Source organism: Quercus robur, chromosome 8, assembly GCF_932294415.1.
Source record: "Quercus robur chromosome 8, dhQueRobu3.1, whole genome shotgun sequence".
NCBI lineage: Eukaryota > Viridiplantae > Streptophyta > Magnoliopsida > Fagales > Fagaceae > Quercus > Quercus robur.
In genome coordinates, this window is record NC_065541.1 from 7,132,683 (window position 1) to 7,159,888 (window position 27,206).

At 37.2% G+C, this 27,206-nt stretch overlaps 1 protein-coding gene across 3 annotated transcripts in view; it reads left to right on the forward strand.

The window, feature by feature from the left end:
- The first annotated feature begins 842 nt into the window (after positions 1-842).
- Positions 843-27,206, forward strand: part of LOC126694384 (ABC transporter C family member 3-like) — a 70,839-nt gene continuing 44,475 nt past the window's right edge. Inside the window, exons 1-11 of one of the 3 annotated variants that reach the window (XR_007645750.1) lie at positions 854-3,588; positions 3,951-4,037; positions 4,146-4,790; positions 5,008-5,172; positions 5,644-5,938; positions 7,526-7,740; positions 7,843-8,148; positions 8,312-8,375; positions 8,460-8,699; positions 9,208-9,447; positions 9,482-9,604. Coding sequence is in view for 2 of the 3 variants with exons in the window: in XM_050390625.1 (XP_050246582.1) it covers positions 1,222-3,588; positions 3,951-4,037; positions 4,146-4,790; positions 5,008-5,172; positions 5,644-5,938; positions 7,526-7,740; positions 7,843-8,148; positions 8,312-8,375; positions 8,460-8,699; positions 9,208-9,320 (4,497 nt within the window). In the remaining variant the exon portion in view is untranslated. Of the gene's footprint in view, positions 3,589-3,950; positions 4,038-4,145; positions 4,791-5,007; positions 5,173-5,643; positions 5,939-7,525; positions 7,741-7,842; positions 8,149-8,311; positions 8,376-8,459; positions 8,700-9,207; positions 9,605-27,206 lie in introns of those variants that run through there. The other 2 variants (XM_050390625.1, XM_050390626.1) reach the window with 2 other exon arrangements.

The following is a 27,206-nucleotide window of genomic DNA, read 5'->3' on the forward strand; positions in this document are numbered from 1 at the left end:
AATAGAACCAAATAGAATTTTATTGGACAGAATGGACTACGTAGGAGCGGATAGGAGACCGAAGAGGACATAATGGACCGAATAGAACCAATGTGGACCGAATAAAACTTTTGAATATTTATCTTTTTTATTGCATTTTTAGGGCTCATAATTAATTCTAATTTCTAATGTCTATTTTAATATTTTATTTGTATTTTTTTTTTATCTCAAAACTAAAGAGTTTAGTCCAAATATAATAGAATTTCATAATTTACTACTCTAGAATTATGAAAAAAAAAAAAAAAGAATTTTTGAGCTAAACTTCAAAAGAAAACCTACAAAAAGAATTAATTTGAGGCCCAATTAGTCTAAATTGGACTAAAGGGGGACTAAGATTAACCGAGTGGACTGAATTGAACAGAAAAATAGACCGAATGGACCAAAGTAGACTTAAGTGGACTGAATAGATCGAGATTGTTTAATTTTTAGGGAGAACAAATTATCTTCAAAAAAATTTTAGAAAATAAATTATACATTATATTACAATTAAAAAATAATTTATTGATTCTCATGCATGGCGTTTATCTGTGACTAGTTATCATATTTGTGAATAATGAAATTGTATTTTTGGAAACATAATTTTACGAGTTAACTATCAATGCAGAATGCTATTTAAGAGATAACTGAAATGGGGTTTTAAAAAAAACACGATTTCGACCGCACCGTATGTGTAACTATCAATGCTATTTACCAATTTTACAGTTGGCCAAAGAAAAAGTCAAGTGGCCGGGAGGCGTTCTATAGTCTCCAGTTATGTCCAGTACAGCGATACAAATGAAAAGGTTTTGAGTCTTTTCCGGGACTCCAGGTTGATTTTTCTGTCTTTGCGTTTGTTTCTCTCTTTCATTTTATATCAATAAAAAAAAATTTCCTTTCGACCATAGAAAGAAAAAGAAAAGCTTTTTTTTCCCCCCCTCATTTTTGCCATTTCCTAAGCTTCTTTATCAAACACGATCAGACATGCATTTGAGTCGCTCTCCAACAACGTAGGAGTCTTTTGTCGCCACTTTTTACGATGAAAGCCGGCTTTATTTTCGCTCTATGTTTCAGACTCTCATTTGGGACTATAGTTTTATAAATATGATGAAATCTTTAAACTTTAACATAGATAGATATTGAATCCAACCAACACCCACAAAAGCTCCACCAAAACTGGAACTTGTTCAATTCTCAAAGCACGGTATGTCAATCTTGTTCTCACACAACTACTCTTTAATCATGTACTCAGGTACTGATTTTCACATGAAACCAGTTTTACTACGTGGGTTTTCTGGTTCTTTACACCTGCTTTTGTTATTTGTGTTGTTTATCAAGTTGGTATGCAATAAATTCAAAGTGGGTCATAGTGAAGGTCCAAAGGAAAGGTTTAAGAACATCAGGTGTTTGTACTATAAACAGGCTCAAATTTGTTGTTTGGGTGTTTCTGTGTTTAGTCTAGTGTTGTGCTTGTTGAATTACTTTTATTGGGATAGAAATGGTTGGTCTGATGAAGGGCTAGTGACCCTTTTGGATTTAGCGCTTAGAACACTGGCTTGGGGTACACTTTGTGTTTATTTGCGTACCCAATTGTTTAATTTAGGTGAATCAAAGTACCCTTTTTTATTGAAAGTTTGGTGGGGTTTCTTCCTCAGCATTTCTTGTTATTGTCTTGTTATAGATATTGTTCTTTATAGAGAACATGTTAGTTTACCAGTTCAAAATTTAGTTTCCGATGTCGTGTGTGTCATTTTGGGTTTGGTTTTCTGTTATGTGGGTTTTAGTGGGAAGAAGGGTGAAGATACCCTTCTTGAAGAACCTCTTTTAAATGGGGATTCTAATACCCGTAATGAAGTTGAGTCAAATAAGTCTAAGGGGAGTGAGAATGTAACCCCTTATTTGAATGCTGGATTTTTCAGCATTCTTACTTTTTCTTGGATGGGTCCTTTAATTGCAATTGGCAATAAGAAGACGTTAGACCTTGAGGATGTACCTCAACTTGGTCCTAGTGATAGTGTATTTGGGGCCTTTCCAACTTTTAAAAATAAGCTTGAGGCAGAGTGTGGTACAAGTAATGGAGTGACCACACTGAAGCTGGCAAAGTCATTAATCTACTCGGCATGGAAAGAGATTCTTTTAGCTGGCCTAAACGTGCTGACATTCTCACTGGCTTCCTATGTTGGACCATATCTTATTGAAACTTTTGTTCAATACCTCAATGGGCGGAGACAGTACAAGAATGAGGGCTATGTTCTGGTTTCAGTGTTCTTTGCTGCAAAACTTGTGGAATGCATCTCGCAGAGGCACTGGTTCTTTAGGGTGGCACAGGTTGGAATTAGGGTTCGATCAGTATTGATTGCATTGATTTATAATAAAGGTCTAACCCTTTCATGCCAGTCAAAGCAGGGCCACACTAGTGGAGAGATCATCAATTTCATGACTGTTGATGCTGACAGAGTTGCTGATTTCAGTTGGTATATACATGAAACTTGGATGATTCTTGTTCAAGTTGTTATTGCGATGTTACTTTTGTATAAAAATCTTGGGCTTGCTTCAATTGCGGCTTTGGTTGCAACCATACTTGTTATGTTGGCTAATGTTCCTTTGGGAAGATTACAAGAAAAGTTTCAGGACAAGTTAATGGAATCAAAGGACAAAAGGATGAAGGCAACATCTGAGATTTTAAGGAACATGAGGATTCTCAAGCTTCAAGGATGGGAAATGAAGTTTCTATCAAAAATCATGGAGCTCAGAGGGACAGAGGCGGGGTGGTTGAAGAAGTTTCTTTACACTTCGGCATTTACCAATTTTGTCTTCTGGGGTGCTCCTACATTTGTGTCCGTGGTCACTTTTGGTTCTTGTGTGTTGATGGGGATTCCACTTGAGTCGGGGAAGATCTTATCTGCACTTGCAACGTTTAGGATTCTTCAGGAGCCCATCTATAGTCTTCCTGATACAATCTCAATGATAGCTCAAACGAAAGTGTCCCTTGATCGAATTGTGTCCTTCCTTTGTCTTGATGACTTGCAGTCTGATGTGATAGAGAGGCTTCCAAGAGGTAGTTCTGATACAGCAATAGAGATTATTGACGGGAATTTTTGTTGGAATTCATCTTCGTCAAGTGCAACATTAAAAGATATAAATTTTAAAGTGCAACAAGGCATGAGGGTTGCTGTTTGTGGGACTGTTGGCTCAGGCAAGTCAAGTTTGCTTTCCTGTATCCTGGGAGAAGTACCTAAGATATCTGGGACTGTTAAGTTATGTGGGACAAAGGCATATGTTGCTCAGTCACCTTGGATACAGAGTGGCAAGATTGAAGAGAACATATTGTTTGGTATGGAGATGGAAAGAGAAAAGTATGAGAAGATCCTTGAAGCGTGTTCCTTGAAGAAGGACTTAGAAATTCTCCCATTTGGTGATCAAACAGTCATCGGTGAGAGAGGAATCAATTTGAGCGGTGGGCAGAAGCAAAGGATCCAAATTGCGCGTGCTTTGTACCAAGATGCTGATATCTATTTGTGTGATGATCCGTTTAGTGCAGTGGATGCTCATACAGGATCCCACCTGTTTAAGGTAATTTATTTTTCCTAATCTAATTCTATTATATTCAGTGTTAAATGATTTTCTACATTATTATGTATATATGGATGTCTTTTATTTTATTTTTTTTCATTTATAAGTTACACAAGAACCTAGTGGATTTTGAACCAACGACTTTACCCTCCTGCTGTTTTAATGTTAGAAGGAATTCCCATTTGAGCAGGACCTCAGTGACTGTTTTGTACATTAATTTATCGATTTACACACTTGAAGATTGGTTCTTGTGTGTGAGTTGAGGTACTTCAAAATCTATGCAATAGCATTTCCCTACGTTTGTTTTGTATTCTGTGGTGGTGCCTAAGTTCTTTTAAATTATATGCACTTCTATATGGCAGGAATGTTTGCTGGGACTTTTGGATTCAAAAACAATTGTTTATGTTACTCATCAAGTGGAGTTCTTACCTGCTGCTGATCTTATCTTGGTGAGCTATTCAAATTTAGTTTCCTTCCAGCCTTTAATTTATGAACTTTACTTGGATGGAATGTTCCCTTCTTTTCTTTCTGGGAGTTAACTTATAAGTTGTTGTTAGGTGATGAAAGATGGTAGGATTACTCAATCTGGAAAGTACAATGATATTCTCAATTCAGGAACTGATTTTATGGAACTCGTGGGAGCACATAAGGAAGCTTTTTCAGGACTTGATTTCACCATGGCTGGGTCGGTTTCTGGAAGTATGAGCAAGGAAGCTGGAAATCTGGACAGTACTAATTGGGTTGTGGAAAAACAAGAAGATAAAGATGTTCAAAATTGTAAAGAAGATGATGTAGTCAGTTCAAAAGGACAGATTATCCAAGAAGAAGAGAGGGAGAAAGGTGGAGTTGGGTTTTCAGTCTATTGGAAATTTATTACTATGGCATATGGAGGAAGTCTTGTGCCAATTATATTGCTGGCACAAGTTCTCTTTCAGACCCTTCAAATTGGTAGCAATTATTGGATGGCTTGGGCAACTCCTGTCTCAGAGGATGTGAAACCTTCAGTTGATAGCTCTACCCTAATGATTGTTTATGTTGCTTTGGCCATTGGAAGTTCTTTTTGTGTCCTTGTGAGATCCATGCTTCTTAGAACAGCTGGATACACTACTGCCAATCAACTCTTCAGCAAGATGCACTTCTGCATTTTCCGTGCCCCCATGTCATTTTTTGATTCCACTCCAAGTGGACGAATCCTAAGCAGAGTAAGTGGAAAAATGCTCGTGATTCTTCTTTGTTGGGTTCTTCACGCTTTGTTTCCAATATTTTATATATCTTTGTTCTTAAGCTTATGTAATGCTGCCGCTTCTTCTTATCCTCTCTCTCTCTCTCCGACACACACACACAGACATTAACATTTTTTTCAGATAAATATAATAGCTTTTAATATTTTGTCTAAATTAACAGTATGTTTCCTTGTAGGCTTCTACTGACCAAAGTGCAGTGGATTTGTCTATTCTAAATCAAATGGGGTCAGTTGCCTTCTCAATTATCCAGCTTCTTGGAATTATTGCTGTAATGTCTCAGGTTGCGTGGCAGGTTTTCATCATTTTTATCCCAGTTATTGCAACCTGCATCTGGTATCAGGTATACCTTTCTCAAAATATTGTCTTATGAATTCTGCTGAAAAATGGCCTAATCACATATCTTAGACGACATAAATGACATTACCATGTTATCATGTTACAATATTTTTTAATTTTTTTTTTTCTTCATTTTGTGCTTTTTATATGATATAAGCTTTTGTAGATTAAATGTAATAACTGTATGCAGACACTTGCTGTCATTTTTATATAAAATTTCTTGAAGTTGTTAGATAAATAATAACTTGTTGAAGAATTTTATTTTGTTAAGATAGATGTTGCCAAGTTGCTAGATTGTAGTGTATTTTGCTGTGCCCTTTTTACACTTTAATTTTTAGAATTTTTTTGTTAGAACTATGGAAAGACTACTAATTACAAGCATCCATCAAGCCCAACTCCTGTTGTAATATTACAGTGTATTGTTGTCATTTTTTCTTTTGAAGAGATTTGTTCACACAAACTTGTAATCATGCAGCAATATTACATACCTTCTGCACGAGAACTATCAAGATTAGTTGGAGTGTGCAAAGCTCCAGTGATACAACATTTTACTGAAACAATTTCAGGCGCAACAACCATCAGGAGCTTTGATGAAGAATCAAGATTTAGGGACACAAATATGAAACTGGCAGATGCAAATTCTCGGCCAAGATTCAATATTGCTGGTGCAATGGAGTGGTTGTGCTTCCGCTTGGATATGTTATCTTCCATAACATTTGCGTTCTCCTTGGTCTTTTTGATCTCTATACCAGAGGGAGTCATTGATCCAGGTTAGTAATTCCCATCTAGTGTCTTACTAACGGTCTGTTTGTAACTGTTTTTAAGGTAATGATGTGATTGTGGGAGTGTGACTACCTTTCACAGGCATTGATGGCCTTTCTTAAGACCCTTTTTCTTGGGATTTGGCTCCATGTTCAAAAGGATGTGGTTCATAATTGACTCAATAGAGTGGAATGGAATAGAATAGAATACATTTAGGCAAATGGAAAGGAATGGAAAAGAAAGTAAAGAAATGAAATTAAGTAATTTTGTTTGGAAGTTCTAAAATAAAGGAGTAGAAGGTAAGTAGCTTTATTTGAGAATAATATATAGAAAAATGAATGGGATCATTTAACCACAATATTACTAATAGAACCTTGTTCCAAAATAAGGGTTGAATATATAAGGGTATTTTGATAGTTCTAGTGAAAATTTCATTAAACCCCATTCCATTCACTCTAATTTCTCTCAATTTTGGGGGAATGTAAAATTGAGGTTTTGAGGTAATAGAGAGGAATGAGTGTTCCCTTCTACTTATTTCATTTCCTCCTACTAAAACTTCTAAACAATGGAATGGACTTTCCATTCTCCATTAAAGCTCCCAAACAAGTGAAATGAAGGAAAATTCTAAAATTGTTCTTTTCATTCCTTTCCATTCCATTCTTTTCCCTCATTCCAAACAACCTGTAAGACTACTGAATTATACTACATCAATTATCGAAAAAGATGTAAAATAACAAGTGGAAAGCAGCAAGTTGCAATTGAACTAAGGATTTGAGAGAACTACCAAATAACAAGTTTTCTGTAAGGCTAAGGGATTCAAAAATCTACCAGTCTACAAAGCTACCAATCTACCACTAGAAGTATGAGAAATAGTAAACTATTATTACACAAGATTTGAAGGATTTTATTCAACTATGAACTACAAATTTTCCATGAGTCTAATAATGCATCATAAATGACAGAGTAATGATTACAAACAGACTGCTTACTTGCATTAATCCCTTACACTAATTTCTAAACTAGAAATATAGGAAATAAGATAACAAGTGAGACATGTCTTCAATGAGTGAGTCATGCCCTTTCTTCATGAAAATCCCTCCTTTTATAGAGAAAAAGTTGTAGTTATTTCCAGTCAATAACTACCCAACAAAGCAAGGGAGTAGTTTATTCACTTCTTTGTGACTACCTTTCTTTTTCTCCATGTCTTCTACTTGAGTGACAAGTGGCTTCAAGTCTTCTATGTAATTAGCTGATGCGGGGAACCAAGATTTTATGTTTTAATTTGCAATTGATATTGTTTTTTAATTTGAATTTTGAATGTGGTTATTAATGTTGAGGGTTTTTAGGGATTTAAATTAGATGTTTTTCATATTGGTGTAATCCCCAAAACCCTATTTAACTAGTAGATTGTATTTATCATAACAGAAAGACTGACAAAACCCAAGACATAACTTGGTAGTAACATGGGCTGCAGTGTTACACTCTCTTTTGACCCAATAGAAAGAACAACAGGAAAAAGACTCAGTAAAACATAAAGTTACTCAAACAATAGTTTCTAATTGTTTTTTTTTTCTTTGCTTTCCTTTTCCCTGAAGGCATCGCGGGCTTATCTGTGACATATGGACTTACTCTAAACATGTTGCAAATGAGGGTAATATGGTTTCTTTGCCAAATGGAGAACAAAATTATATCAGTAGAAAGAATGTTTCAATACACTTGTATCCTAAGTGAGCCAGCTCTCGTGATAGAAGAAACTCAGCCAAATCATTCTTGGCCATTGCATGGAGAAGTTGATTTTCATGATCTTCAAGTTAGTTCTTTGCTATTTATCACCAAATAAAATCATACTATGTATAGGTTCATTTATGACCATGTTTTTTTGAGATGTATATCAACTAATCGTGCAATGTAGGTACGGTATGCCCCACACATGCCACTTGTATTACGTGGCCTCACATGTACTTTCCCTGGAGAAATGAAAACTGGCATTGTAGGGCGAACAGGTAGTGGTAAATCAACTCTCATACAAACACTTTTCCGGATTGTTGAACCTGCTGCGGGTCAGATAATGATAGATGGCATCAACATCTCCGTGCTTGGACTACATGATTTGCGATCTAGACTAAGCATTATCCCTCAGGATCCAACTATGTTTGAAGGGACTGTAAGAAGCAATCTGGATCCACTTGAAGAGTACACAGATGAACAAATTTGGGAGGTAGATTTGTTTCTTATTTGGTAATTGAAAGAATTCTCTTTTTATTACATTTTCCTCATAAATTAGGCATGCACTACTATTCGGATTTGTTGTCAATAGATGGGACCTGTTAATGCAATTTATATAAGTTTTAGTTATAATTTTTCCCCTTAAATTGTTTTAGGCTCTGGAGAAGAGTCAACTTGGAGATGAAGTTAGAAAGAAAGAGGGAAAATTGGATTCTACAGGTTCGTCTTTTGCAGCTTCTTATGTAAAATATTTTAGAGTTACGTTGTGGAAACATATTGCTTATATTCTTATGGACAACGCAGTTAGTGAGAATGGAGAAAATTGGAGTGTGGGTCAGAGGCAGCTGGTCTGCCTTGGCCGTGTGCTGCTTAAAAAAAGTAAGGTATTGGTGCTTGATGAAGCTACTGCATCGGTTGATACAGCTACAGATAATCTAATTCAGCAGACCCTCAGGCAACATTTTTCCAACTGTACAGTCATTACCATTGCACATCGGATAACTTCCGTTCTTGATAGTGACATGGTTCTGCTACTAAATAATGGTTGGTATGACCATACAATTTTAAATTACTCCTATAGCCTTTGCCTATTTAGTTCTTTCATGGTTAGAATGATTTCATTGTAATCCTATGGTGAGATAGAAAGGAATATGTGAAAGGGTTAGATATCATTCTAGAAACCAAATCCTTCAAAACTATAAAGGATTCCTTGAATTCACAAGAAAGACTGGAATCCACCAAAATAGAGACAATAAACTAACTGAACTTTTATTGATAAAATATGATTTTAATTGTCGTTTTATAGATTACAGCATTGAAAGCTTCCAAAAACTTATTTTCCTAGTAAAAACATTTTTATAGAAATTCTAAATCATGCATTTCATGATAGGGCTCTAATTTAACTAGAAAACCCTTAAAAATTATCTAAAATCAAGGAAATAAAACCCAACTAATATGACTTTGAAAATTACATAAAAATTTCAAAAAATTAAGAAATGATAAAAATGGACTCTATATTTTGTCTTAGAAGCTCTTCTTAATCTTTGTGTAGGGCTTATTGAGGAACATGATTCTCCAACAAGATTGCTTGAAAACAAATCATCATCTTTTGCTCAACTTGTAGCAGAGTACACTGTGAGGGCAAATTCGAGCTTTGGGAAGTAAAGTTGTTGAGATTATTTGTGATTTGTTTGACTCTGGCAACTTTGTTGACAATGACTAAAATTAAGTGTTTTTGTTGTCCTGTTTGAACTGTGAGAAGGATATCAGTGGGATTTAGGTGACCTAGCTAGTTAGTGATTACTTTAGTACATTTCAGATAGGAGATTGTAATAATGGTTTTTGACAAGAGTAACTAAGTTGTAACTTTTATGCTTGAAATGGCACTATATGTGTTTTTGGCATATTCTATCAACAAAGATTTGTCCAGCTCGTTAGGCTTAAGAGAATATATCTTTTATTTCTGTTCCTTCCCTTAGTATTCATCTTGTTGAATTTGTTAAAGTACTCTCAGTTAAGGTATCATCGAACCCACTGAAGTGAGTTTTATCTCCTGGGATAGAAATATTGGTTAACAATCAATAACTCAAGGAAGTGAGACTTAGGAACCAGACTGATTGGCCTTGTTGAGTCTTTACACGCATACACTCAAAATTTGGTGAAAAAAGCAACACCAAATGAGATTTAAAGGCATTAATCCTTCACCTCACCTCAATAAGAAAAATATAATTTTATCAAAATTCTAAAAACATTAGGTTGGAAATGTGACATAACTGTCAATGAAGCAACTCCTCTTTCAATATAGAACTCTACTCCTAAAGCATCACCAAAGAGGATTAAGTGGACAAAAGTGGACCTAACTAAAATAGACTAAATGGACCAAACTATACCAAATGGGACCGAAGTGGACTAGATGGACTAAACTGGACAAAAAATGGAAAGAGTGGACCGACGTGGACCAAATGGAGCAAAGTGGACCTAATGGACCTAATATACCGATGTAGACCAAAATAAACCGAATGGATCGAAATAGACTGGATGGACTGGAATGCTACATTGATGTGGTTTAACATGAGCATAGCAACAATAAATACTATGCTTAAACTTTTAGATATTATGTAGATTCCATATTTTGATGGCATATCATACACATAAGACTTGAAGATTTTTTTGCATATGCAAAAATTCCTAACAAGGTGCAACTTGTATCGTGAAAACTTGAAGGTGATGTAGCAATTTTTTTTTTTTTTTTTATAGATATTTTCAACTTATGGTGTTCATTCCTAATGATAACTCTTTATCATCAGACCACGATACCAATAATTTTTTGGTGTAGGCAGGGCACAAATCTCTTATTCAACTATTAGAGATTTTATCAGTTTAGCTAGCTGGAACTCACTTGTGATGCAGCAACTTGGTGGAACAATATACAATATTTTAGAATGCGAAGAGTTAAGTCTAGAATTTCCTTTTGCCTAGAATCAATGGATTGATGATTAATTTTTTCTTTCCTAGTGATTACAGCGAAACGTTATTTTATACAAGCACTTAACATATGCAAGAAAATTTATATAAAAGAAGTAATAATAAAGAATTGGACTCCCAATTATCCTAAAAAAAATATAAAAAGATTCAATTAAAAGTTAGTTTTAAAAAAAAAAATTGAAAAAAAAAAAACAAAAGGAATAACTTTTTTTATTTTATTTATTAACTCACAAATGCACACTTAATGGTTATGTGATTAAAATATAAGTGTATGGAAAAAAAAAATGCTCCCCTTGTGTATGTTTGGAAATGAATAGGTAATGAGATAAGAAAGTTAAAAGAAAAATATATTTTTCTATCCTTTCTTTTTGGTATGTGAAGCAGCGAAGGAAAGTAAAATTGAAAAAAAAAAATAATGCTATTTTTTTTTTTATAACTTTTAGGCCCTGATAAAATAGAGAAAGTGATGAAAGTTTATGGGCAAAAATGTAATTGACAGGCTATTTAAAGTCAAAAAAAAAAAAAAAAACACTAGACCCGGGCTAATTATTTTCCTTAACCTTCTCAATTTTCTCTTTTCTAATATGAACCAATCAGAGGAAACAAAAACTTTTCCTTCCTATTTCTTTCTCTTCCTTTCTCTTTTACTGGTTCCAAAAACAACCTTAACTTATAAAATAGTATGTATTTGTCAATTTATGAAGCACTTAAGTTATAATCCTTTAGACATCCATGAAACAACTTTTAGAAATGCTAAAAGGTATTTGCCAATAATTTTTATTATCAATACATATATTTCTACCAACCGCTTCAAAGGATTTTTAAGAAAAATGCCGAAAAACTTTTAACTTTGAATTAAAAAAAAAAAAAAAAAGGTAAAATTCAAAAATCATCCCTTAGATTTGGGCTAATACCAAGAACTACTAAAACTTTTTAAAAATATCCAATTTGCTCCATAATCAGAAACAATCCTTAACACTGTTTGAAAGTTTTATACTTTTCTAAGTCTTCTACTTCCTTCGAACAAGTAGTCTTGACATCATAGGTCTAACAATAGTTACATTATGAAAATTCTATCACAAGAGAGTGTCTAGGTACGTAGTCAATGGTGAACAAATTGGAACTAGAGATGAAGAAGGAAGCAGGAGTAGGGGAATTTTTAACTAGTTTCAAGCGACTTTTGTGCTTAGGGAACAAATTGGATATTTTTAAAAAGTTTTGGTAGGACTTGACACTAACCCAAAATCTCAGGGATAATTTTTGTATTTTATCCCCAAAAATTAAAGTTTTGAATTTGAGTAATGCGTTCAAAGTATTGCATGCTTTTGTGTTGGCATGCCTACTTGTCAAGATTGATCTATCAAAATTTTAGGCTTTCAAATAATATATTATATCTAATATCTAATAAAACATATTAAGCTAAAAACCTTGTAACTCAATGGTATTAGAATTGAGATTAATTGCCAATTCAATTTTTTTTTCTTCTTTGTCATATAATCTCTTTTCTAATATGAAGTGTAGATAAAGAGGTTTCTTCCTCTTTTATTCTATCGGTAAATGTTTTATCTTTTTCAATATTGAACGTGTTAGTTATGACATGATCCATATTCTTTTAAATCTGGTGGTTGTGTTTTTTTTTTTTTCCTTCATTACTTTCGTATTTTTGTTTCCAACTTCACTTTCAATCACCATTAGAAACTGAAAAAATTGTTTCATATTAATAATGCATTAAAAGATCTTCATATTCAAGATAACTAGTTCATATATATATATAGTTAATTATTTCTTTTCTTAACAAAAAAAATTTGGGTCTTTATAGAGATGCCTTCAATAGTTTAAGGTTTCTTTAACATTTTCATGTTTCAGTATATTTGCAGTTGACTTCTTGTTGAAGATCATTATATCTTATGATTCATATAATTAATCGAGGGACTTCGTTATCACCATGACTGTTCATTCCATCAAGTGTAATTTTACTAACTAAATTTTTCAAAGTCTTTTTAGTCTTTTTTTTTTATTATTATTGTTATTAAAAATCAAAATCAAAATCAAAGTTATGAAAGTTTTCTTAGTCTTTTATTATTATTATTATTTAAAAAAACAACTATCGTTACCAAATTGTTTTAAATTATTATTTCAAACTCAAATTATAAAGATAGTTGAACACTTGAACTATTTCACATTCGGTGATCTCCACTAAAGGGATAACTGCCTTTTTATAGGTTAAGAGAAAACAAAGATGACAAAAAGGCTAGTAGTTGTTGTTGTTGTTGTTTTTTTTTTTTTTTTTGCCAAAATGGATAGTTCTTTCTAGCTGACCGACTTTAATAAAATATCTATACTCTCACAAATTTTAATAAAATAACTTCATTATTGTGAGCTAGTATTAATTGTTACTTTGCCTTAAAAACATCGGTTAACTTTTTCCTTTCATCATTCTATAGTTTAGTTTGTATCAAAACAAGTGTAATATATATAGTATATATATACCACTCTTTTTTATGTATGTTTGTGAAACTTTCTTTTAAAAACTTGAACCTTAACTTTTACTCCCTATATTTCACTTCCCTCAAGTATTTATATACTTGTATTATAATCACGCTAAGGGTGCACAAATATAGTATATACCATTGGGTGCTGCTGAATTGTCTCTTAAGGTTTTCAACATTAAATGGTGATTGTATATGGTCATTAATGGTGATTTGAGAACTAGTTATGCCTTGGTTCCAGCTGTAAGGGCTGGATTTGTCATCACACTTGAATTGTGATCACCACGCTAAGGGGTGTATAGATATAATCTAGTATATACCATTGGATGCTGTTGAATTGTCTCTCAATTTTCTGTGGAGGGCGTGCAGGGAAGCTCTGTTGAAGTGGGCCGTGTGTGGGTATTCTCCCTGATAATAGTGAAATCCCTGCAACTCCGTGGACGTAGGCAAATTGCCGAACCACGTAAATATTGTCTTGTGCGTGTGATTATTTTCTTTGACGTGTGTTTTCTCTATTTGTTTTGTTTCTCACAGGTTGGAATTTTGGTTAAATTCCCAACAACTGGTATCAGAGCCTAGGGTTAGGTTTGAGTGGGAGCAATGGCAGAGGAAGCAGGAAAGGCGTCTGGAATAGAAAAGTTTGATGGCACAGACTTCGCATATTGGAGGATGCAGATTGAAGATTATCTTTATGGGAGGAAATTGCATCTACCTCTTTTGGGGACAAAACCTGAGGCTATGAAGGCTGAGGAATGGACTCTTCTTGACAGACAGGTACTAGGAGTCATCAGGTTAACTCTGTCTAGGTCTGTTGCACACAATGTTGTAAAGGAGAAGACCACAGCAGATCTGATGAAGGCTTTGTCTGGTATGTATGAAAAGCCGTCAGCAAACAATAAGGTGCACTTGATGAAGAAACTGTTCAATCTGAAGATGGCAGAGAATGCATCAGTAGCAAAACATCTGAATGAATTTAATACTATCACAAATCAATTGTCGTCTGTAGAAATTGATTTTGATGATGAGATTCGTGCTCTGATCGTCTTGGCTTCTTTGCCAAACAGTTGGGAGGCAATGAGGATGGCAGTAAGCAACTCTACAGGAAAGGAAAAACTCAAGTACAATGATATACGAGATTTAATTCTGGCTGAGGAGATTCGCAGAAGAGATGCAGGTGAATCCTCAGGATCTGGTTCTGCCCTAAACCTTGAGACAAGAGGCAGAGGTAATAACAGAAATTCAAATCGGGGCAGATCAAAATCCAGAAATTCTAATCGGAACAGAAGTAAATCTAGATCAGGCCAACAAGTACAATGCTGGAATTGTGGGAAAACAGGTCACTTTAGGAATCAATGCAAAAGTCCTAAGAAGAAGAATGAAGATGATTCTGCTAATGCTGTAACAGAAGAGGTACAGGATGCATTACTTCTTGCAGTAGACAGTCCACTTGATGATTGGGTTTTGGATTCAGGAGCTTCGTTTCATACCACTCCACACCGAGAAATCATACAGAATTATGTTGCAGGTGATTTTGGTAAGGTGTATTTGGCTGATGGTTCTTCCTTGGATGTTGTGGGTATAGGAGATGTTCGAATATTGTTGCCCAATGGGTCTGTTTGGTTACTGGAGAAGATTCGACATATTCCTAACCTGAGGAGGAATCTGATTTCTGTTGGACAACTTGATGATGAAGGACATGCAATACTATTTGTTGGTGGTACTTGGAAGGTTACAAAGGGAGCTAGGGTATTGGCTCGTGGAAAGAAAACTGGTACTCTGTACATGACCTCAAGTTCAAGAGACATAATTGCAGTTGCTGATGCAAGTACTGATACAAGCCTATGGCACCGAAGACTTGGTCACATGAGTGAGAAAGGGATGAAGATGCTGCTGTCAAAAGGAAAATTACCAGAATTGAAGTCCATTGATTTTGACATGTGTGAAAGTTGCATCTTAGGAAAGCAGAAAAAGGTGAGCTTCTTGAAAACTGGCAGGACACCGAAGGCTGAAAAATTGGAGTTAGTACACACTGATTTGTGGGGGCCTTCTCCGGTTGCATCCCTTGGAGGTTCAAGGTACTACATCACTTTCATTGATGACTCAAGTAGAAAGGTATGGGTTTATTTTCTGAAAAATAAATTAGATGTATTTGAAACCTTTAAGAAGTGGAAGGCCATGGTTGAGACAGAAACAGGTTTAAAAGTAAAATGTTTGAGGTCAGATAATGGAGGAGAGTACATAGATGGAGGGTTCAGTGAGTATTGTGCTGCACAGGGAATTAGGATGGAGAAGACCATTCCTGGGACACCACAGCAGAATGGTGTGGCTGAGCGCATGAACAGAACTCTCAATGAGCGTGCTAGGAGTATGAGGTTGCATGCTGGACTACCAAAAACTTTTTGGGCTGATGCTGTTAATACTGCAGCTTACCTGATAAACCGAGGACCTTCAGTTCCCATGGAGTTCAGACTTCCTGAGGAGGTTTGGAGCGGTAAAGAGGTAAAGTTTTCACACTTAAAAGTTTTTGGTTGTGTTTCTTATGTTCATATTGATTCTGATGCTCGTAGTAAACTTGATACAAAGTCTAAAATATGTTTTTTCATTGGCTATGGTGATGAGAAATTTGGCTATAGGTTTTGGGATGAACAAAACAGGAAAATCATCAGAAGTAGAAATGTGATATTTAATGAACAGGTTATGTACAAGGACAGGTCAACTGTAGTGTCAGATATTACAGGGATAGATCAAAAGAAATCTGAGTTTGTCAACTTAGATGAATTGACTGAAGGTACTGTCCAGAAAAGGGATGAAGAAGATAAGGAGAATGTAAATTCACAAGTAGATCTGAGTACACCTGTAGCTGAAGTCCGCAGATCTTCCAGAAACATTAGACCTCCACAGCGTTATTCACCCACTCTAAATTATCTCCTGTTGACTGATGGTGGTGAGCCAGAGTGTTATAATGAAGCCTTGCAAGATGAGAATTCAAGCAAGTGGGAGTTAGCCATGAAGGATGAGATGGATTCCTTGTTGGGGAATCAGACATGGGAACTGACTGAATTGCCAGTAGAAAAGAAGGTTTTGCACAACAAGTGGGTATACAGAATAAAGAATGAGCATGATGGTAGTAAACGTTACAAGGCCAGATTAGTTGTTAAAGGATTCCAGCAGAAGGAAGGCATTGACTACATAGAGATATTTTCTCCAGTTGTGAAGATGTCAACAATCAGACTGGTACTGGAAATGGTGGTTGCAGAAAACTTACATCTTGAGCAGTTAGATGTGAAGACAGCATTCCTTCATGGTGACTTGGAGGAAGACCTTTACATGATTCAGCCAGAAAGGTTCATTGCTCAAGGACAAGAGAATTTAGTCTGCAAATTGAGAAAGAGCTTGTATAGCCTAAAACAAGCTCCTAGACAGTGGTACAAGAAATTTGACAGTTTTATGCATAGAATTGGGTTCAAGAGATGTGAAGCTGATCACTGTTGCTATGTTAAGTCTTTTGACAATTCTTACATCATATTACTGTTGTATGTGGATGATATGCTTATTACAGGGTCTAGCATTGAGGAGATTAATAATCTGAAGAAGCAATTGTCCAAACAGTTTGCAATGAAGGATTTGGGAGCTGCAAAGCAAATCCTTGGTATGAGAATCATTAGAGACAAGACTAATGGTACATTGAAGCTTTCACAGTCAGAGTATGTGAAGAAAGTTCTCAACAGGTTCAACATGAATGAAGCTAAACCAGTGAGCACACCCTTGGGTAGTCATTTCAAGCTAAGCAAAGAACAATCACCGAAGACAGAAGAAGAAAGGGACCATATGAGCAAGGTGCCTTATGCCTCAGCTATTGGCAGCTTGATGTATGCTATGGTGTGTACAAGGCCAGACATTGCACATGCAGTGGGAGTTGTAAGCAGATTCATGAGTAGGCCTGGAAAGCAGCATTGGGAGGCAGTCAAGTGGATTCTGAGATATCTGAAGGGTTCATCAGATACATGTCTTTGCTTCACAGGTGCAAGTTTGAAACTGCAGGGTTATGTAGATGCTGATTTTGCTGGTGATATTGATAGTAGAAAGAGTACTACTGGGTTTGTTTTTACTCTGGGTGGTACAGCTATATCATGGGCTTCAAATCTACAGAAGATTGTTACTTTGTCTAGTACAAAAGCTGAGTATGTTGCAGCAACTGAAGCTGGAAAGGAGATGATTTGGCTACATGGTTTCTTAGATGAATTGGGTAAGAAGCAGGAGATGGGCATTCTACACAGTGACAGTCAGAGTGCAATCTTTCTTGCCAAGAATTTGGCTTTTCATTCAAAGTCGAAGCACATACAGACAAAATACCACTTTATCCGTTACCTTGTTGAAGATAAGCTGGTAATGCTTGAGAAGATTTGTGGATCTAAGAACCCGGCAGACATGTTGACTAAGGGTGTCACTATTGAGAAGTTGAAGCTGTGCGCAGCTTCAATTGGTCTTCTAGCTTGAGGACAAGAGGATGAGTTGCAGGGATGAAGGACTATGTTATGGAGGATTGTGGTTAATGTTTGCAGCTTGTGAGCCCTTAAGGGCTAAGGTGGAGCTGATGGAGGAGTCTGCTCGTGTAGCTTGATCAATTCAAGCCAAGGTGGAGATTTGTTGAAGTGGGCCGTGTGTGGCTTGAATTGCCACAAGCCCACGTCCACCTATTGAACAAATCCTATTTGTAATAGGATTTTTTACTTAGCCGACTTTACATAAAGTAATATATATATATATATATATATATTATATTTTAAGGGCTGCCGTGAGATTAAAAAAGAAAGAAGAGAATTGATTCAAGGAAAATTCCAATTAACCTAGTGAGCAAGCCGCATGAGAGAAAATAGAGAAAATAGAGGCAGTCAGTTTCTATTCTTAATTTTTCTGTGAGAGAGTGCTAGGGTGTAATTGGGATTTGGGTTTCTTGAGAGTGTTCTTGTGCACTATTGTATTCTCCCTGATAATAGTGAAATCCCTGCAACTCCGTGGACGTAGGCAAATTGCCGAACCACGTAAATATTGTCTTGTGCGTGTGATTATTTTCTTTGACGTGTGTTTTCTCTATTTGTTTTGTTTCTCACAGGTTGGAATTTTGGTTAAATTCCCAACAAGCTCTACCAGTCAGGAAAAATTTGGTCCGCAGGAAGATCCTTGATGATGAAGTTTGCTGCCACTGTAACGTGAAGGCTGAGGATGGTTACCACGCTTTGTGGGACTGTTCTGCACTCTCAGCCATCTGGGAAACTGACTTAATTTGGCTGTTTTGCAGGTCTAAGAAATTCTCAAATTTTTTTGAGCTTGCCAGGTTCATGTTGGAACAAGACAAGAATCCTGAGATGTTTGCATCGATCACATGGACCATTTGGACTCGTCGGAACCAGCTTCGCACCAGCAGCAGACCCTTCCCGTTAGCCCAGGTCGTCCCTTCAGTTAGGCAGATGCTTCATGAGTATACAGAGGCAAACCAAACAGCAACGATGCAGTCTCTCCCTCCTCAACGTTCTCAGCCTAAATGGGAGCCTCCGCCTCCACCGCTCATCAAAATCAACTTTGACGGTGCGCTATTCAAAGATACAGAGGAAGCAGGATTGGAAGTTGCCGTACGTGACTCTCATGGAAAAGTTCTTGCCTCCCTGGCAGAAAAGATCAAAATGCCATCAACATCCGACGAAGTTGAAGCTCTTGCAGCCGTTCGAGCTATCACCCTTGCTATGGACCTCAATCTACCCTCTTTTATTGTCGAGGGAGACTCCGAGGTGGTTATTTCAGCCTTAAGGAAAAAAGAAGACTCTTTTTCTTCTTTTGGCCATTTGATTTCTTCCGTTAAGCAATTTTTAGTTTACTGTAATTGCATCTCATTTTCTCATACCCGTAGATCGGGTAACTCAGTTGCTCATTCTTTAGCCAAATTCGCAAAAACTATTGATGGTGTGTTAGTGTGGATGGAGGATGTTCCACCACCCGTTTTAGATGTACTTTTAACCGACTTTGGCTGATTTCTTTTCTAATAAGATGGAGATGAATTCTCAAAAAAAAAAAAAAAAAGAATTGTCTCTCAAGGTTTTCAACATTAAATGGTGATTGTATATGGTCATTAATGGTGATTTGAGAACTAGTTATGCCTTGGTTCCAGCTGTAGAGGCTGGATTTGTCAAATTTCAGCCTTTGCATCAACCTCTATCATGGACTCATGTGGGCTCATAGATGCTCCAATTCGAAGCCCAGTTGTGTAGCCTCCCATGGGAATTATATCAGATTAGTCTCGTGTCTTCTTGAAGGCCGAGGGTACCACATAGCATGAAAATTTAAGACTCATCAATTTCATTATATGAATATCCCATCATATTAGACATCCAAGACAAGTAAGTCATCTAATTCAGTTTGGTTTCTTTTATTTCCCCTAAATTCCTAATGAAGATAATTTACGATGAGAACAGCCAATAGTTAATTTATTAATTTTTTTATAAAAATATTTTATGAAAAAAAAAGTAATTAATTTTTTGACAATTTTTATATTTTTCATAAAAATTTGTATCAAAATTTTCTTTTAATTGTCTATTAACAAACCCTAAAAATACCCATTAACCAAACTCATTTACAATTTTTTTTTTAATCTGAAATTAGAATCATATTCTATCATAATTTAACCATTTACAATTTAACCATTAGTGTGTTGTACTTGTATACTTTACTAGAATAAATTAAGACTTTCTTATACCCTTTAGAACAAAGTTTAATTACAAAATTGGTTGTAACCTAAAATTATAACCTTACTCAATTTCATTAACATTACTACCTATTTCAAAAATTTAACCATTGGATTGCATGTTCTTTATACTCTTAATACAGATGTCAAATTTTGTGCCAATTGGATATTATTTACCATATGATCTATAAGATTATATTTTATGCATAATTTTAAGCTACAAAAACTTGTAATTTTAACAATATATTGATGACATAGCTATTGATCTTTAATTTTTTAGAAACTTAATTTGTAAGTATGAGGGATATAAAAAGAAAATGTAATCCAATAGTTGATTTGTCAAAATTCACCTCCAAGAAAAATATATTGTGTAAGGTTGCTCTCTTAAATTACAACTAACTTTGTAGCTAAATTTTGTCCTAATCTTTAATCTTTTTTTTTTTTTTTTTTTTTATTTGTTTTTTTTTTTTTTGTTTTTGTTTTTTTTTTTTTTTTTTTTGGGCTAATCAGGACAAGATCCTCAACACCGTGCTAATCAGAATAAGATTTTCATCAACCAAGATTTTTTTTTATTTTTTTTTATTTTTTTATCGAGTTGGTGCATAACTTTCTAAGCAATCAATCAAACTTCAAACAAGAAAATTTGGCTCAAACCACCGAAAATTCTACGTTCACATATGATAGACCCGGCATAATTCCTTCAGGCAACATCCTCGTCTAGAAGAGGGGCCATTGGACGAGGGAACTATCAGTCTTCGTCCTTAACCGTATCTGTCGGACGGAGAAAAAGCCATTAACTCGCAATTAATGGCAAAGCATTACCCAACAGCAATGAGTCTCCTTACCCTTGGAGAGATGAAGATCATTTCATTAACACCTCACGGAGGCGTTATAGATACCACATTGAAGCCCCCATTAAAACACCTCCAACGACTAGGAGAAGGAAGCAAGTGTATATATACAAGCACCTCAGGACCTAATGAGGTACTTAGTTCTAACCCAGATACTTTGATACTTTGATATTGAGCCCTCTTTTCTCTCTCAACTGTTTGACTTTACTATCGGAGGTCTTGTGGCAGGCACCACGTCGGTGTTCCTTTCTTCATTCATTCTTGCAGGGCTTTGGCCGATCTTGGATGGCTCTCTTTTTGGACGATCATTTCAACTGACGATTTTAGCATCATCAATTTGGCGCCATCTGTGCGAACGGCATTTTCGTACCTAGGTCTGAGAGCGTAGTTCCATTCAATTCACAAGTTCAGATGGAATCCAACAATCCCCAAGATCCTGAAACATTAGCTTTGCAAATCCAGACACTCACAGCCAGCATAGAGGAGCTTACTAGACAGAACCAGGAGATGAGGCTGTGACTGCAGCAAGAGGACAACCGTTCTAAGACCAATTGAGATGACGATGGAAATAGCCAAAGAAAGAATGATTGCCGATGACCAATCACTCTAGAAGGAGCGAGCTCAGACCTTCTCTGGGGAATGAGAAAGGAGATGGACTAGCTGAGGAGTGCAATCAAAGCAAAAACAAACTGGAGCCTAGACCGAATGGTCAGGAGGAAAGATTCACCCTTCACCACGGCAGTCCTGAAATGCCCAATGCCCTTAAAGTTTCATCTACCACAGCTTGAGCCGTTTGACTGGTTGAAAGATCCTTTGGATCACCTCAACACATTCAAGACGACTTTGGGTCTTCAGCAGCCCCTTGACGAGATATTGTGCCATTCTTTCCCCACTACTCTTAAAGGAGCAGCGAGAGAGTGGTTCACTAAGTTACCAACATCGTCCATCGACAACTTCAAGCAGCTAGGCAACTCCTTCTTATGCCACTTCGTCAGTGGACAATGCCCGAAAAGGCCGGCAGACCATCTACTTACCATTAAACAAGTCAAAAAAGAGACCCTAAGGTCGTACATGAAACGTTTCACTCAAGAAACTTTAGAGGTGGATGAAGCAGATGACAAAGTACAGTTGAAGACCTTTAAAGCTAGATTGAAGTCTAGGGAGTTTGTGGTCTCACTTGTAAAGAATCTCCTCGAACAATGGCAGAAATGCTCTTGAAGGCGCAGAAGTATATGAACGTAGAAGATGCCCTAGTAGTAATAGAAGAGGTAAAGAAGCCTAAGGAGAGGGAAAGAAAGGAAGACGCCCGGAGAGGATGAAAAAGAGAACGGACAGATCGTCAAAATATTGAAAGGAACAGACGAAAAGATGATAAAACCTCTTGGACGATAAAATTCACTCCTTTAGTCATGCTTGTTGATCAAATTTTGGTGCGGATTAAAGATGAGCACTACCTTAAATGGCCTAGGCCATTACACTCGTCACCTAATGTGCGTTACAAGAAGAAATACTGCTGCTTCCACAAGGATCACAATCACTACACGGAAGATTGCAGAGACCTAAAGAAGTAGATAGAGGAGGTCATACGAAAAGGGAAGTTGCAAAAATTTGTAAAGAAGGGAGACTCCAATAGGTCCAAGGATGGTAACAAGGACAAGCACGAAGTCTCTTAGAGGGAAGAAGACCACATGTCCCTTCGTCCACAGAGCATGATAGGGGAGATAAATATGATCACAGGAGGACCATTCATAAGAGGATTGTTCAGATCTCTCAAGAAGTCATACCAGATGTAGGTGAACAGCATCCATAGTATACCACCCCTAAAGTAGAGACAGTCGGACAGGGATATTTTGTTCTCGGAAGAAGATGCTAGAGGAGTGAAACAACCCCATGATGACCCGTTGGTTATTATGCTCATGATTGAAGGATTCAATACTAGGAGGATTTTGGTAGACAATGGGAGCTCAGTGGATATCATTTATCTTTCTACTTTCCAGTAGTTAAAGGTCGACCCGAAAAGACTTCGTCCATTCAAATCCCTCATCATCAGTTTTAGTGGAGACAAGGCGTACTCAAGGGGGATAGTAACACTAACGGTCACGGCTGGCTCATACCCCCTCTAGGCAACCAATCAACAGAACTTCTTGGTAGTGGACTCACCTTTGTCCTATAATGTAATCATAGGAAGACCCATCCTCAAGCGTTGGAAAGTGGCCACTTCCACGTATTGCCTAAAAGTGAAGTTCCCAAATGAAAGAGGGATTGGGGAGATAAGGGGAGACCAAGTGTTTGCTTGAGAATGCTACTAGGCAGTGTTGGCTTCAAAGGAAAACAATACATGGATAATTGAAGAGAAGATGCAAGAAATCGTGGAAAAACTGGAAACGATTGAATTGGTGGAAGGAAATCCTGCAAAGACGACCTAGGTAGGGACAAGCTTGAACCTCCAAACGAGGAAAGAAATCATTAGCTTTCTGAAAGATAACCTGGATGTGTTTGCCTGGAGTCATGAAGACATGCATGGCATACCGGCTAACATCATTCAACACTGCCTAAATGTGGATCTAGAGAAGAAGTTCATCCAACAGAGAAGAACAGTCTTCGCCCTTGAATGAAACAAAGCAGTCATGGATGAGGTGGACGAGGTGGACAAGCTGCTCACTGCTAACTTCATCAGGGAAGTCTATTATCTTAAGTGGCTAGCCAATGTCATCATGGTCAAAAAGGCGAACGAGAAATGGAGAATGTGCATCGACTTCACATATCTGAATAGCGCCTACCCAAAGGACAGCTTCTCCTTACCCAAAATCGACCAGCTTGTAGACTCAACAGCTGGACACAAGCTCCTCACCTTTATGGATGCCTTCTTCGGGTACAACCAACTACAGTTGACTGAGGAAGATTAAGAGAAGACTACCTTCATCACCAGCCAGGGGCTCTATAGCTATAGGGTTATGCCCTTTGGTTTGAAGAGCGTAGGAGCCATATACCAGAGGCTGGTAAACCATGGTAAACTAGATGTTCAGCAAGCAAATTAGGAGGAACGTGGAAGTGTATGTGGATGACATGCTCGTCAAGAGCAAGGAAGAGGAGAATCATTTGGACGATCTTAAGGAGACGTTCAACATGCTCAAACACTACAATATGAAGCTAAACCCGGCTAAATGCGCCTTTGGGGTATCCTCTGGGAAATTCCTCTGTTTCATGGTGTCACAGAGAGGAATAGAGACAAATATAGAGAAGGTGAAAGCCATCCTCAAGATTTCCTCCCCAAAGATGATCAAAGAAGTGTAGTCCCTCACAGGAAGGGTGGCAGCCCTTAACAGGTTCGTCTCCAAAGCAACGGACAAGTGCCTCCTTTTCTTTAAAACCTTGAAGCAGGCTTTCATCTGTATAAACAAGTGCGAAGTGGCATTCTAGGAGCTAAAGGGTTACCTGAGCAATCCTCCACACTTGAGTCTATCCAAAGAAGGTGAAGACCTGTTCCTGTACTTAGTAGTGTCCACGACCGCGGTGAGCGCAGCCTTGATCAGGGAAGAACAAAGGGTGCAACGCCCGGTGTACTACATCAGCCAGGCCTTCCAAGGAGCTGAAACCTGGTACCCGCGAATAGAGAAGATCAACTCCACCCTAATAGTGGCCTCTAGAAAGCTTCGTTCGTACTTTCAAGCGAACCCGATCATAGTAATGACGGATTAACCCATTAAGAAAGCGATGAATAAACCCGAGGCTACAGGATGAATGATACGGTGGGCCATTGAGCTTAGTCAGTTTGATATAGAGTATTGACCCAAAACGGCCATAAAAGCCCCAGCGCTGGCAGACTTCATAGTATAGTTCACCTCCCCGAACTCAAAGATAGCCCAGAAGAACTAACTCTCTGGACGATCTATACGGACGGGTCATCCACTTAGAAGAGAGGAGGAGCAGGTATTGTCATCCACAATTAAAAGCTCGAAATTGTGTTAAAAACACAAGAGCTGTTTAGACCCCCAAATCAAATTTACGGCTCGATAGATTTTACACTAACTTAATTCTAAGTGCGGAATAGTGTAAATGAGAGCGGGTAAACAAACAAGCTACTCTAACACATATTCATATAAACACAGCAATAAAATGAAATGTAAAAGAGTAGAGAAGAAGAATGCAAACACAAATAACACATCGATGTGTTATCGAAGAGGAAACCGAAGAACTCGGCGAAAAACCTCTCCACCACCCTCCAAGTGGTAATCGATCCACTAGAAAATCAATTGGGATACATGGGTTAGCAAGAGACCCTCCAAGCTCCTACTCCAACAAGGCTTCTCGGAACCGTGTCTTGTTTAGCTCTCTAGATCCCACAACAAGCTCCATGTTGCATCTGCCATCCTTGGCTTCTTCCAATGCTTCCTAGCAGCACCAAACGATCACTTGATACTTTGAAAGGGTGTGTTAAGTGTTTGGGCTATGAATCTCTCAATGGTATGGAAATGGAGAGGTAGGAGTTGAGGAAATCCACAAGCTTATGTGTAGAGATATATGGGTATGATAATCTTTAACTCTCAAGGTGTTTGGCTAGGGTTTTCTCTCAGAAGCACTCCTTAACATTTGTGGGTAATGTGGATATATATAATGTGGGTACAGAAAGTGTGTATCAGGTAGTACAGTCTAGCAGAACAGAATGTCTCATAGGTGTCCCACGAGAAGACCTTACCCGCAGGATACTCACGAAACACAACTGTCTCCATCTGTACTGACTCTTCGCATTCCAATCATGTGCAAGGCACATGCTTCACTTCACGGGATGCTTAGTCGCGAGCTACCAGTGAGAAATCTTCTGGCTTCAATTACTTGAGTCTTCACACTTTCTCTCTATCACATAACCTTTACAATCAAATCCCATAATAAATACAGGGTACAAAAGATTGAATAAAATTACAGTCAAATTTGGCATGGAATAAAAGCCAATAGAATACATATTTGTAAATCATGAAGACTCAAGCAATTGAAGCCAGAAGATTTCTCGCGGGTAGCTTGCTACTAAGCATCCTGCGAAGTGAAGCATGTGTCTTGCACATGACTGGAATGTGAAGAATCAGTATAGATGGAGACAGCTATGGTTCGCGAGTATCTCGTGGGTAAGGCCTTCTCCCGAGACACTCGCAAGACATTCTGTTATGCCAGACTATACTACCTGATACACACTTTTTGTACCTACACTATATATACCCACATTACCCACAAATATTAAGGAGTTCTTCTAAGAGAAAACCCTAGCCAAACACCTTGAGAGTTAGAAATTATCATACCCATATATCTCTACACATAAGCTTGTGGATTTTCTTAACTCCTACCTCTCCATTTCCATACTATTGAGAGGTTCATAGCCCAAACACTTAACACATCCTTTCAGAGTGTCAAGTGATCGTTTGGTGTTGCTGGGAAGCATTGGAAGAAGCCAAGGATGGCAGATGCAACATGGAGCTTGTTACGGGATCTGGAGGGCTAGACAAGACACGGTTCCGAGAAGCCTTGTTGGAGTAAGAGCTTGGAGGGCTTAGGTACAGCAGGTAGATTAGGCTTGGAGGGTCTCTTGCTAACCCATGTATCCCAACTGATTGTCCAGTGGATCGATTACTGTTTGGAGGGCGGCGGAGAGGTTTTTCACTAAGGTCTTCAATTTCCTCTTTGATAACACATCAGCGTGTTATCTGTGTTTGCATTCTTCTTCCATACTCTTTTACATTTCATTTTACTGCTATGATTATTTGAATATGTGTTAGAGTTGCTTGTTTGTTTATCTGCTCGCATTTACACTATTTCGCACTTAGAATTAAGTTAGTGTAAAATCTATCGAGCCATTACTTTTATTTGGGGACTAAACAGCTCTTGTATTTTTTAACACATTTTCGAGCTTTCAATTGGTATCAAAGCTCGAAATTGTGTTATTGATCTTACTTTTCCTGTTATGTTTTTTATTGTGTTCAAAATTCAAAAACCCATAAAAATTGAAAAATCTTCAAAAAGTTTGATCGCTTATGTTGTGTATATCACATGTGAGTTTGGCCTAGTACCTTCGTACTAATGGCGTAGTGCATTTACGAGCCTAGCTTGTTATGTATGCACATTTATCTGTGTGGGAGAAATCTTGAAATCTATGTGTGATTGTTGTAAATAGATCTTCAAGCTTGTCATGAATGATTGATCAATAGTCTTGATGGCCTTGATACTTGCATAGACTTGTGCCTATATCTCTTCCCACTTTATTTTTATGTTTTTTGCTATAGAGCTCTCCAAATGCAAATCTCCAAATGAAAAGAGATAATGAGCTGCAAAAGCCTGTCGCACATACTAGCATTTGACTAGGAAAAAGGGAAAGCGACTTTTGTATTAAAATATATGGTGCTCAAAAAGCCAAAGGCTAACTCTACATGTTGGCATATCAAAAATTTCAAGCACCGATCTCAAAAAGAGATGTATAATCCAAAAAGGATCAATTGTTATGATT